The sequence below is a fragment of the Tachysurus fulvidraco genome, chromosome 11 (assembly GCF_022655615.1).
Source record: "Tachysurus fulvidraco isolate hzauxx_2018 chromosome 11, HZAU_PFXX_2.0, whole genome shotgun sequence".
Classification (NCBI taxonomy): Eukaryota; Metazoa; Chordata; class Actinopteri; order Siluriformes; family Bagridae; genus Tachysurus; species Tachysurus fulvidraco.
This window is the reverse complement of record NC_062528.1, coordinates 15,424,076-15,436,580: the sequence shown is the minus strand read 5'-3', so window position 1 is coordinate 15,436,580 and position 12,505 is coordinate 15,424,076. Positions and strand designations below refer to the sequence as shown.

Below are 12,505 nucleotides of genomic sequence, written 5' to 3'. Positions count from 1 at the left end.
CTGGTGACATTTCCTGTCACCACTGGAATCATTGATCAGGTCAAAACTCATCATACTGGCTGATCAGGTGGTGTGAATGTTGCCAGTTCCAGTTCCTATGGCCTTTGACTCATGGGCTGTAGATTTGAATCAGTTTAAATACTTTCACACGAGATACTGTCATGCCAGGGGTGTGTTATTGAACATAAATGACAAATAAAAAAAAAAAAAAGAGTATAGGTATGAATTGCTAAAAATATGCAGGAATTGAACATATAACAGACGTTGCCAGCCAGCCGAGCCACAGGCAAGGTTTGTGCAGACTTTCTTGTAAATAATCAAGCCATATCCCAATATATCTTAGATAAATATTTAAGCTTACTAGACACCCCATAAATGTGAGAGTTTTAAAAAAAGCAACTAACATACCTTATTTTATTTCAATTCTCAGAAGTAATATAACACATTTGTAAGCTATTTGCCACAACCTATAAATGTCATGATGTATTCCAGTGTGCTTCTGGAAAGTTTTTTCAGTCTTTGCTCTGGACTATAATGGCCTGTAATTTGCTTATTTTTTTTCTTTTTTGGGGGTCGGTTTAAGTTAGTGTCATTTTAGCGAGCAGGTAACTGTTTGATGTTTATACAAGACACCTGATGACATGCTTTGTATCCAGTGCTAAGACAATATAGTGAAATGTTAAATGCATGACATTAAAGTCAACTTAAATGATCGGTAATGTATGTGCTACTGCAAGCATACAGAACACACAGAAAAACTAATGATGGGAGAATCTAAAAAGACCAAAGGTTTTTGTTCCTCACTAAATGTCACTGAAATCAATGATCAAGTCAACAGAGCAACGATCTGTTCGGGGAAAATCCGAAACATTTCAAAAATAATTAGTTGTTGCAGATTTTAAGCATCTCTTTGCCCCTTGTTCAGAACGCTGTGTTGATGAAGCCCTTGAATAATGAAATGCTTCAGCATCTAGAAGATACAGGAGATAGAGCTCTACCTAGGACCAAATTAAACATGGTACACGAATTGAATTTATTTATAAGAAACTGAGACAAAAAAAATAAGCATTCGAGTAAACAAAGAGAAACAAGGTTTTAATAAGACTCTTAAAAAAAAGTTTAGTATTTCTTATGAGATACATGTACATGGAAACCAACAGGGCATCTTGTGGACTGGAAAGCTTCCCGCGTAAACATTTGGCTTGGTGGAAAAACACTGCGGATTGTCTTTTAACAGTTCTCATGAAAAATTTTGCTTCCTGCCATGTTATATTCTCCATTCTTCTCATGATCACTTCAGAGCATAGTTTATAAGACCCAGACACCAGTTCGCAAATAAAAGTGGCACCAAAAATGCAAACAGGATAAAGAGGCACTAAACTATGATTGAGAAGCATCTGGGAGGAATCACACTTATTATTACTGGGCCTACACGAGATTTACACTCTGCCACTTCTGCATGCGATGATGTATGCACGATGTGTTCCATCAAGCCGAGTACATAATATCTGTTCACTCCCTTTTCCAAAATGAGACTGCAGCTGGAAAGGGGAAACTGGGAAACAGCGATAGTGCTCCATAGGACATGAACTCTAGGCTGAGGAATGCTTACATATCTAAGGACAACGCAGGCCTCCAAATGACAAATGCAGGGTGGAGCTTGTTTTAATTACATTGCACCTTGACGTCACATGCGGCGAGCGCTCAGTCTTCCACAGTCTTACATCCTGGCAAGCTCGGCCTCCGTCTAAAGACACCTAACTAATCATGAACAGCTCCCAACTGCTCGAGCCAAGGTGATGTGATATGGACTTTCCCACACAAAATGGACTGTCTCTTCATGTCCAACAAACATCCTGATTATATTTCAACTCGTGTTTTGGCTGATTTCACATGTAGGGAATATAACATGATGGAGAATGCTTACAGAGTTATAGTCTGCAACCCGACCCTAATTATTGTCTGATTATTTTCAAAACACCCCTAAGGCCTCTAATACCACAGCAATGTCAACAATTACAGGTGTATTTTATATATATAAAAGAAAAATAAGTCAAATGGATTTGACTGTCTACAGTTCTTGTCATCACTAAATAGTAGTTGTCTCACCAGCCTCTCTTTTTTTCTCCGTCCTGAAATTGTAATAAATAAAATGCCCTTCGTCACATTAATGGAAAGACGTAACTTTCGCTCTGGGAGTTACAAAGTGCTAACACTGGAGACTCCTTACAAAAATGTTACATACTCATCTCCTCATAGGAAACAGCATATGAACAATTAGACATGTTTTTAAAGCAATTTTGTAACATGTCCATCAAACAAGTACCTGTGTGTATTGTTAGGTCCCAGCAAGATTTAGCAACTTCCGATCGTGAGAACTAATGCAAAATCTAGCAGACACTGCAATATTGAATATCAGAGGAGCTTGTTATTTTAATTTGATTAAACTAAAATATATAACGGCTAGAATCAAAATCAACGGAGATCTAACCAATTCATTTATTCTGGCAAGAGAAACGAGACAAGGGTGTTGTGCGTCGCCGCTCCTCTTTTTGCCCTGTTTATAGAACCCATGAGTCAACTGATTAGGCAGAGGTCGGATATAAAGGGGGTAACAATGGAATCTGGGGAGCAAAAACTGGCCTTATTTGCTGATGATTTGTTGATAAGCATCACACAACCCACTCAGACACTTCCATAATTGATGAAATTACTAGAAGAACTTGGTTTCATTTCAGGTTATAAAATTAATATAAACAAAACCCAAATATTAAAATTGAACTATGAACCACCAGCTTCGATTAAGACCATGTACAATTGGGATTGGAATGCTGAGTCTATAAAATATTTGGGTGTTGTTTTTTTTACCTAGGGACTTCTCAAGACTGTATGACATTAATTACGGCCCATTAAATGGCCCATTAAATGGCCCATTAAAGATAAAATCAGATATTCATAGATGGAATGTTATTCCCTTTCTGAGTTTAAGTTCCCGCATAGAATCAATAAGGATGAATATTCTTCCGCGGATGCTATACCCTTTTCAATGTCTACCAACCAAGATACCTTCTAAACAATTCTTAGAATGGGACAGATTAATAGCAAGGTATTTGTGGCAAGGGAAAAGAGCCAGAATTAAATTTAAGACACTGCAATTAAGAAAAGAGAAGGGTGGAATGGGCCTTCCTTGCCTACAAGAATATTACCATGCAGCCCAACTAAGGCCCTTAGTCTGCCTATGTTCACCAACATATACTGCAACATGGAAAGACATAGAAGGTACGAAGTTAAACGGAACACCAATAACAGCTCTACTAAGTGATATCAAATTACTAGAAGAACATGCCATCCCAGATGATTCTATAACAGGCAGCTATCTGAAGTCCTGGCAGGCAATAGTCAAAATGTGCAGATTAGGAGAAGCATCTAAAATTATGAGATGGTGTGCCTATGATTCAGACTTTGCTCCAAACAGAATTGATGGCAGTTTTAAGACATGGATCTCAAAAGGTTTAACTACTTATCTTTCATTTATTTACAAAGGGGCATTCCAGAGTTTTGAAACCCTACAGAAAGATTATGAACTGGGAAAAGATGATTTTTTTAGGTACCTGCAAGTAAGGCAATACTTTAACAAAAATATTAAAGGGGTGTTAGGAACTAGTGAGTCCGGGTTCATGGAAGTATTTTTATCACTAACTAAACCCAGATCATGCAACAAGGTTATCTCCAAACTATATAATACTATACAATTATCTAAACAAGAAAATACAGAATATATAAAGAAGAAATGGGAAAGGGAAGTAAATGTGAAGATCACACAGGAGAGCTGGGGGAGAATATGTCAGTTACAATGGTTATCAACCGTCAAATACATGGCGTGAGTTTTGCTGGAAGAATATTGCACGATTTTTTATTACACCCATTCAGAAAAGATACCAAGGCAGCGGAGATGCCTGTTGGAGACATTGTGGATCTAACGGAGCCCATCACTTCCATATTTTTTGGGACTGCCAGACAATAAGACCTTACTGGAAAGAGATCCATGAACACATAAACAATGTATTCAATGTAAACATTCCATTTAAATGTGAAACTGTATATTTGGGTAATCTAGGGTTGGAAACATGGAACGTTAACGATAAAAAAACTGCTTATGATACTATTGGCGGCCAGTAAGAAATCTGTTACGAGGAAATGGTTAAAAGTAGATCCACCCACTATTAATGAATGGATTGAAATTATCTATGAGATTTATGTTATGGAAAAGATATCCTTTTCCCTCAAAGTTGAAAAAGAAAAATTCTATAAAAGACTAAATTCTATAGTCTATTGGACTAAATGGACTGAGTATGTAAAACCAATTGGACCTGATTTCATTTAACTGTATTTGTGCTCAATGTAGATCTGCCCTCTTTTTATATGATGTTTTACTTAATTGAGGTGGTGCGCACCACGGTTCTGTTCTGCTTTGTTTTGGTTCTTAACTGGAATAATTTGTGGTCCATAAAAGAAAAGGTCAGGAAGGCAATATGATCAATCTCATCTAAAATATCTATACCCATCTCCATCTATGTACTTGTACGACTAGAATTGTAACTAATGTATGTGATGTGAATCTGCCTTTCTGAATAAAAAGATAATATAAAAAAAACTAACATATATGTGTCTTCACTGGTAGTAGTTTAAAAAGAAGAATCCTGTGCTTGCAATTTCATCAAGTCAAAATGTTTTCCACAAAAAAAAAAAAAGAAAAAAAAAAAAGAATAAACAACAAATTTTGCTTCAACAATCACAAAGAACTTTGTGAGCTCCTGGCGAGGCTGATAGTTACTACAGAAACTGTAACATAATAGAATGAGTGCTTTAATATAAACCTGAGAATTGCCTTTCAACCAGCAATAACACCTTTTTTTTTTCTTTTTCTTTTTTTTTTGGGGGGGGGGGGGGGGAAAATTGGCCTAATGGTTAGAGAGTTTGACTCCTAACCCTAAGGTTGTGGTTTCGAGTCTCGGTGTGTGTGTGTGTGTGTGTGTGTGTGTGTGTGTGTGTGTGTGTGTGTGTGTGTGTGAGTTCACTGCTGTGTGTGTGCACTTTGGATGGGTTAAACTCAGAAAACAGATTCTGAGTATTGGTCACCATACTTAGCCGTATGTCACGTCACTTTCACTTCACTTTTACTTTTGACCAATCAGAATCAAGAATTTAACATCACTGTTGCACAATTTAATATAACGCACATGATTCATGTTCAAAATCTGAGAGATCTCGTCTCTCAAAGTGAACGACCTGAACACGTTTTTGTAAAACGAGCAATTTCCTGGAATGATTTTATATGTCATTTATAAAATGTGGCCTACCTTAGAGTAAAGTATTTGCACACAGTAGAGTAAAATATTCCCCCGTTTGACCTTCATAGAAAGCTCCATGGTGGCCTTCAGCTCCACATTCCTTCGGATATCTGTCGCCTCATCTGTACATAAACGAACCTACAGTATAGACACAGAGAAGAGAACTATTAAAAGCAGGGTTAGGATGCCAAACATTTATTTTTCAAATTTTTTTTAACAACAAACCCGAAGTTATTTAAACACATTTAGAATCTGGTGATTGAACAATACGGGATGGAAAACAACCATGTGTTAATGTGCATTCCCACCAACGTAGAATACAAATAAGTGGTTGCTGCGTCTAGACCATAATCCATCTTCCAAGAGAAGCCATTTCAGCATGTACAACAGTATCCTCCTGCTATTCAGAAAGTCGGGTGCTCGTGTAAACAGCAGAACCACTTCAAAGGCAGCAATTAAAATGCTCAGTAAAGTTTCCACTGCACCCAGTTGCTAACTAAAAGTTGACACAGGCCCGGGGATTCTGTGACTAAACCTCTGCTGTATTTTCCATGAGCTCGCTTCATTGTTTGCCGTGCCTTTTGAAAATCTGGATGTTCTTCGTAAAATGTCAGATTTTATGAAGGACTAGAATTCATCTGTAGTCAATCTTAGAAGCAATGACTAACAGAGAAACCCCAAATGACACTACAATCAAAAAATGGTTGTTTACTATAGTCAGGGTTTTACCGCTACCATGAAACTGATTAACCGTTCCACGCTCATGCCCTTTGGCTTTGCAAAGAAAAGTTATGGTTATCGGGTCCTAACAGTAATCGCTATGCCATAATCCACAAACACTGTTGGTCCACTTCTGTGTAAAAACTATTTATATTCGAGCTGGATCAGCGATGAAGTGCGTTTTCAATTCAAAACAAATATATAGAAAATGCCAAATTACCAAAGTGGAAATACTGGTACAGAAACTTTTTCAGTGGTCTGAGAACATCAGACATTACTTCCTGGTGTCAAACTCTGGTGTCAGAGGTCAAGTGGCCGGTCACATTGCCAATAGTCACATGACCCATGTTTGAAATGAAACCCACTGAAAAGCTGATGTGATGACAAGCAGGTGCCATCTGTGTGCAGACAGACACTGAAGAGTTGAGAGCACACACACACACTCTCGCACAGACACTCACACACACTCGCACACACACTCGCATTCCCTAAGCCTTAGATCCACTGGTATTGTGCCTCAGTCACATTCAAATGGTTGGGGTGTTTTCAAGACACGTTTAAGAGGCCTTTCACAAATCACAGTGGGAATTTAATTAAGTTTCAAAGAGATGACATTTCCAAAGATTAAGACAGATTTGTTTTGAGGTAGACGTGCTGGAAAAAAACCCCGGCTGCAAATTGTCCAGGGTATTTTTCCAGCTCCTGTTGCTGCCATCTGGCAACAAAGGTGACAAAAAGCTTGAGCAGAAGTTTCAGTGACCTTCTGTTTATATTATTTGTATATTATGGATTAGCAGTTCTGCCCAATTTCCAGCAAACAATACAGAACATGATTTGAAACTTTCAGAATTCAATTAATGTAATTAGTCTTCATTTAATAGAATAAATCCTTATACATTTTGTACATAGTTATATAGCTTCCAAATGGAGTAGAGAGCATTACAACACTGTATGGACTTTCAAAAGTCTGTTTCAATAAAACCTATTTTAAACGTAATTGTTCACGTGATTTTAAAATCGATTACAACAAACCTGCATCACCTGTTATACAGTCTCTGATGTGCATGAACACTTACCCATACAATAACAACCGGGTACAAAAGGGCATGCTTCTTCTCCTCAAAAACCTTCACCATCTCCTCGGTTTCAGATAAACTCGCACCACTGGTCTGCAGAAATGGACGCATTGTATTAAGCTCCATTATGATTAATTTTACTTAACACAGCAGGGTTAGTTTCTGCCGAACAATATAAAGTGCAATATTTCAGTACAGATATCTGGATGAAGTTCCTGGTCTTTAGCAGCAGTTCATTATTTTCCTTTATGCATGGGAGAACATCCAGTGTCTGCAAAACACAAAGGGATAAACATTCAGCTGCTTGCTGAGAATTATTACTACAGCTAACCTGGACATCTTTCTCTCACACACACACACACACACACACACACACACACACACACACACACACACACACACACACACACACACACACACAAATACATTTCTTGCATTCTCTGTCAAAAGAACACACATAGTGATAAAATACATTTCTCTAGGCTGTGATGGGAACCAACTCAACAGTGACATAAGAAAATAAATGGTAGATATGAAATGGTTATGAGAAACACATGTGGAAGCTTAAACCTTCTTGAAATATAACTAATTATAGTTCGAAGTAGTAAAGCATTTCGATCTGCCCTGTAGATTTTTGAGATGAAGTGTGCTGACTTGCACTAAACCATGTTAGACATAAAGAATCCTCCTTAATTATGGATCGGTCACAGGCTGTTACGCCGTAGCGCTTGCACACACAGAAATGACAAGAACGTATGGAGGGAATGTTCTTTCTCCTCACTAGATGATGTAATGCTGAGAGCTGTACAATTTACGATGCTGATAATAGTGATAAAAACTTCTGACAGATGTTTAATCAGATCTAAAATTATTTGATTTAATGTCAGGAGCTTGTTAGGGCAAATATCTGTTTTGGGGGAAATAAACAAAACAACATTTTGGAATATAAATGAATTAAAATCAAAATGAATTACATCTGCACTATATGAAACACAACCAAAGGCAGTTATTTTGACATATTACGCTGTATTGGGAAAAGAAAAAAGGACCCACTGACAGAGAAAGTCGCTTATAATCTGTCTAATCTAAGTCTAATAGAAGTTCATTCATTTTCTACCGCTTATCCGAACTACCTCGGGTCACGGGGAGCCTGTGCCTATCTCAGGCGTCATCGTTCATCAAGGCAGGATACACCCTGGACAGAGTGCCAACCCATCGCAGGGCACACACAATCACACACTACAGACAATTTTCCAGAGATGCCAATCAACCTACCATGCAAGTCTTTGGACCGGGGGAGGAAACCGGAGTACCCGGAGAAAACCCCCGAGGCACGGGGAGAACATGCAAACTCCACACACACACAAGGCTGAGGCGGGAACCCCGTCCCTGGAGGTGTGAGGCAAACGGGCTAACCACTAAGCCACCGTGCCTCCCTCTAATAGAAGTTTTAACATTTAAATATTTTTTTTTTTCTAAAAGAAAATAACATTTACATTTCTGGCATTTAGCAGACGCCCTTATCCGGAGTGACTAACATTTTTTATTTCAATTTATACAACTGGGCAATTGAGGGTTAAGGGCCTTGCTCAGGGGCCCAGCAGTGGCAGCTTGGTGGACTTGGGATTCAAACTCATTTACTTTTCTATAAGCATTCAAGGGAACTACAAACAGTTAAATACTAGGGTGTGTTTCGTTAATAATAAAGGAAACCTGCTGTAGTAGAGAAAGAGAAACAAAATACTTTTCTCTATTCTGTTATTGGAAATGAATTAACTTCAGTAACAGCGCTTCACATTGTTGTTGATTATTCACCTATAACTGCAGGTCCTGACTTGTTTTTATGCCTTACATCGCTTGTAAAAATGACATTATGACCTCATCTCTGTTCTCAGTCGTTTATTGTAAAACTCATCCTGGCAAAGCGAAAGGTACCCACAGACAAACTACACCACCTGCCCCTGGAGAAGAGGATCGTATCACGCACGTCTCGTACCAGAGAAACCCTATCAGGTAATGTGGATTAAAAATCACTGATGGCTTTGAGAGAAATTCACTTCCTCATCCACCAATTCTTCCTTTTCTTTTATCTGCTTGGAGTCCTGAGGACCACATCAAGGACTGTGGGCACACAGAAGACACGAAACTCCAAACCAGCACCTGAGGAGCGTCCCAGTTCTGCTGCCAATCCGTTATGAGACACCGAGATCTTTGCAGAATGCAAGATTATCAAAAGGAGGATGTGCGCTTGGCTCTAATGATTTAAAACTTGGAACTATTACAAAAAGAAGATTGATTTTCACATAACTTGAAGGTGCAGAGCGGTGCCCAAAGTCTGCTGTTAAAGATGAAGTTAAACAAATCATGACCCATTCTTTGGCTGTAACGTGAAACAGGACAATTGTTTATGCTTCAGGGAAGTGCAAAATAAGCATATTGGTTATACTGGTTAATACTGGTTGTGTGGCGAGATGGGAAAACCATTCACATTGTGTCATTTTAACATTTTCTACTAGAACGTAAGTTGATTTTAAAACTACGTATTTTCCTAAACCAAAAAAATGATCTTAATCACAAGCAAGGTTCTAGCATTTTAAAGCCTGGTTGTCGTTGAATGCACAATCAGTGCATTGATCACAAAAAGAAACTGGTGCACATTTAGTATATTGTACTTTACTGTATGACATTTAGTGTGGACAGCAAAGTAAGAATTTCATTGTGCAGGGAAACATGCTTTCTGTCTGTGCATATGACAATAAACACTTTGAATCTTTGAATCTTGAATCTGATTTATTCACTTATTAAATGAGATATAAGATAATGACTACAATCATGCAAACTATGTGTTTAAGGCTAAATCGTTGCCACTCTGGTGTACAATATGTACAAAGCACATAAACTAATAGGGTGGCAAAAAAAATGTAAAGTTTTTCATTTCAGGTCGCCAGCAGCGGATGGATTTCATAGGAAATCCAAGAAAACCACAGCTTGTAGTACAATGTGGAGGACCTCAGATGGCTCCAGGATTTCAAGTCAAACAAATGGAAGGGTGGTTGATTGACTTTCACAAGTCAGTGTATCCGTTTCAGCATGATGTCTGCAGGTGATGCAGTTACGGCTTTGTGTATACCAGTGTGGATTTGCAGCCAGGAGTGTGGGAATGAGAGCGTTTGGAGTTTGGAGCGTGTGTTTTGGTCGTGTGTGTGTTGGGGAGGGGGATTCCATGCATTATACATTAGCCTAGGAACATCTGACACACCAAGGCCACCCAAGCAGATGCTACTTTTGCTGAGCACGGAGATGAGGTCATATAGACATTATGATCATAATCACTGTACCTTGACGTATTACAAAATCATTCTCATTACCATATGGTGGGATTCCAGGTTTTTCTGGAGCCTGCTGGAAAGCTCGACGGTTTCTGCCATGGCTCCTGAGATGAGGCACGCTGACAGCGAGAGAGACTCTGGAAATGAGAAACGACACAAACGTTAAGCTTGAATAATACGAAACAGAAGTGTGCTTAACTCTGAGTTGATGCACCTGTGAAAAGCAAAGTCCTTCACAAACGCATCTATTTCAAGCTAATAAATACAAAACATGCCATCGTTCATTTTAAGTACCTTATCATTTCATTCAGAAATGTCTATTAAGGAAATGCACTGATCCATGCAGGGAACATTCTTCAAGGGGCACTGAGTGAACATTAAACAACAGTATAAAGCAAGCAATCAAGGATTGTGTAGAAAATAAACTTTTAGAGGGTCAAGTAATAAAACCCAGCAAGCATTGCTTGTGGTCAAAATACCTCCCACATATCAAAGGGTCAGAGTTTAGTCTGTAAATAATCAGGCACAGGATTCGGAAGGATGCAGAGTTGAGCGACTAATCCAACCTTTCGCTTTAACATACATGAGATTGCATGCAAAATACGGCCATATCGGAGACGGCTTCACTCCGAAAAGAGAAAATGCTGCCGCAGATGCAACAACATAAACGCTTCACCTGAGAAAGCAGTTAACTGGGAGCTGAAAATGAAGCACTCTGGTGAAGGGGTCTTAAAGCATTTTTTGTTGTTTTTCCACTCCAAACCAAGTTTGGCATTATGTTTCAGGGCTTCCCTCCAAGCACAAAGTAATGCCTGGGCAGAAGAGCCAGGGGGACAAGCTGACAGCATGGAAATTTCCCTTAAAGCATCGATCCAAAACCATCACATAAATATGCACACAAATCAAACTATCACTGAACAGTGATAAAACACAGCACCTTCTAAACCTGGGGTAGAACGTGTTGCTGACATTTCCCAGAGATTTACCAGTGATTCTAGCTTACTAAGGCATAAACTCCAGTAGTTTGAACACCAGTAGCTGATTTCACCCAAGCGTGGGTTGTGCGATGGAGCGATCGCAAAATTGAAATAAATACCTTTGATAATCGACTCTGCTGCAGCCAAATCTCGTTTATACGTCACCTAAAAAAAAAAAAAAAAAAAAGCAAACTCAAATTTAAAAAAAAATGTCTAAAATCCACTCTGCGTGGATGGGCTGAATAAACGTGACGTGATTTAAATTCCAGTAAAGTGACGGCCTCCTCTCTTACTTTCCACAGTGTCGGTGGTCCCTCAATAAGCTTGGCACTGGTGCCGCTGTACTGCAGGGCCAAATGCAGGCACTCGGTGCCAAACTCAAAGTCAAACTCGCTGCACTGTGGAGAGAAATCAGGACATAAGGCAAAGCAACAACAGAACCATGTGTTTGTGTTTAGGAAATCGTGAAATTATTTACTTATTTATTATGGATGACCGAGAAGGACCCAGAAGAGGAAAAAGGTAAACATTCATACGGATTAAGTATCCGTTCAAAACGAAATGGAAAACATGAAAGGATAAACTCACCCACTCCCCTCAAGACCAGAGTTACCACAGACATGTAGCATGCTAGTTTTTAAACCATTCTGTATCAAACTTGAGTTTTGTTTTGTTTACCATATTATGGCATATAATGAGATTTGTATTAGAATTATATTCTTTTTCTGAGGGGAGAACTGGCCAGGCAGAAAAATACTCACAGCTCTGAGCTCACACATCAGAGAGCTACTTGAGATATTATAGATGCAATATGTATGGCATATTCTATCCTCAGCTAAGGAGAAAGGCTTTACACACACACACACACACACACACACACACACACACACACACACACACACACACACACACAGAGAGAGAGACCAGGTCCTGCAGTCATTTAACCCTTGGCATTTTAGCCTTCTTTAAAGTATAACACACTGGGGGTTGGGTGTCTCTTTTGGCTCTACAATGGCTCCATCATTCTCAAAGGATGTCACACTGTGAATACA

General features: G+C 38.9%; 1 protein-coding gene across 5 annotated transcripts in view; it reads right to left on the bottom strand.

The window, feature by feature from the left end:
- Window positions 1-12,505, bottom strand: part of crppa (CDP-L-ribitol pyrophosphorylase A) — a 31,339-nt gene that overhangs the window by 12,085 nt on the left and 6,749 nt on the right. For all 5 annotated transcript variants that reach the window (XM_027147998.2, XM_047820921.1, XM_027147999.2 and 2 more), the window contains 6 exons: window positions 11,747-11,851; window positions 11,573-11,618; window positions 10,516-10,613; window positions 7,344-7,418; window positions 7,148-7,240; window positions 5,361-5,489 (listed from right to left, as the gene is read on the bottom strand). In XM_027147998.2, the coding sequence (XP_027003799.2) occupies window positions 5,361-5,489; window positions 7,148-7,240; window positions 7,344-7,418; window positions 10,516-10,613; window positions 11,573-11,618; window positions 11,747-11,851 (546 nt within the window). The remainder of the gene's footprint in view (window positions 1-5,360; window positions 5,490-7,147; window positions 7,241-7,343; window positions 7,419-10,515; window positions 10,614-11,572; window positions 11,619-11,746; window positions 11,852-12,505) is intronic.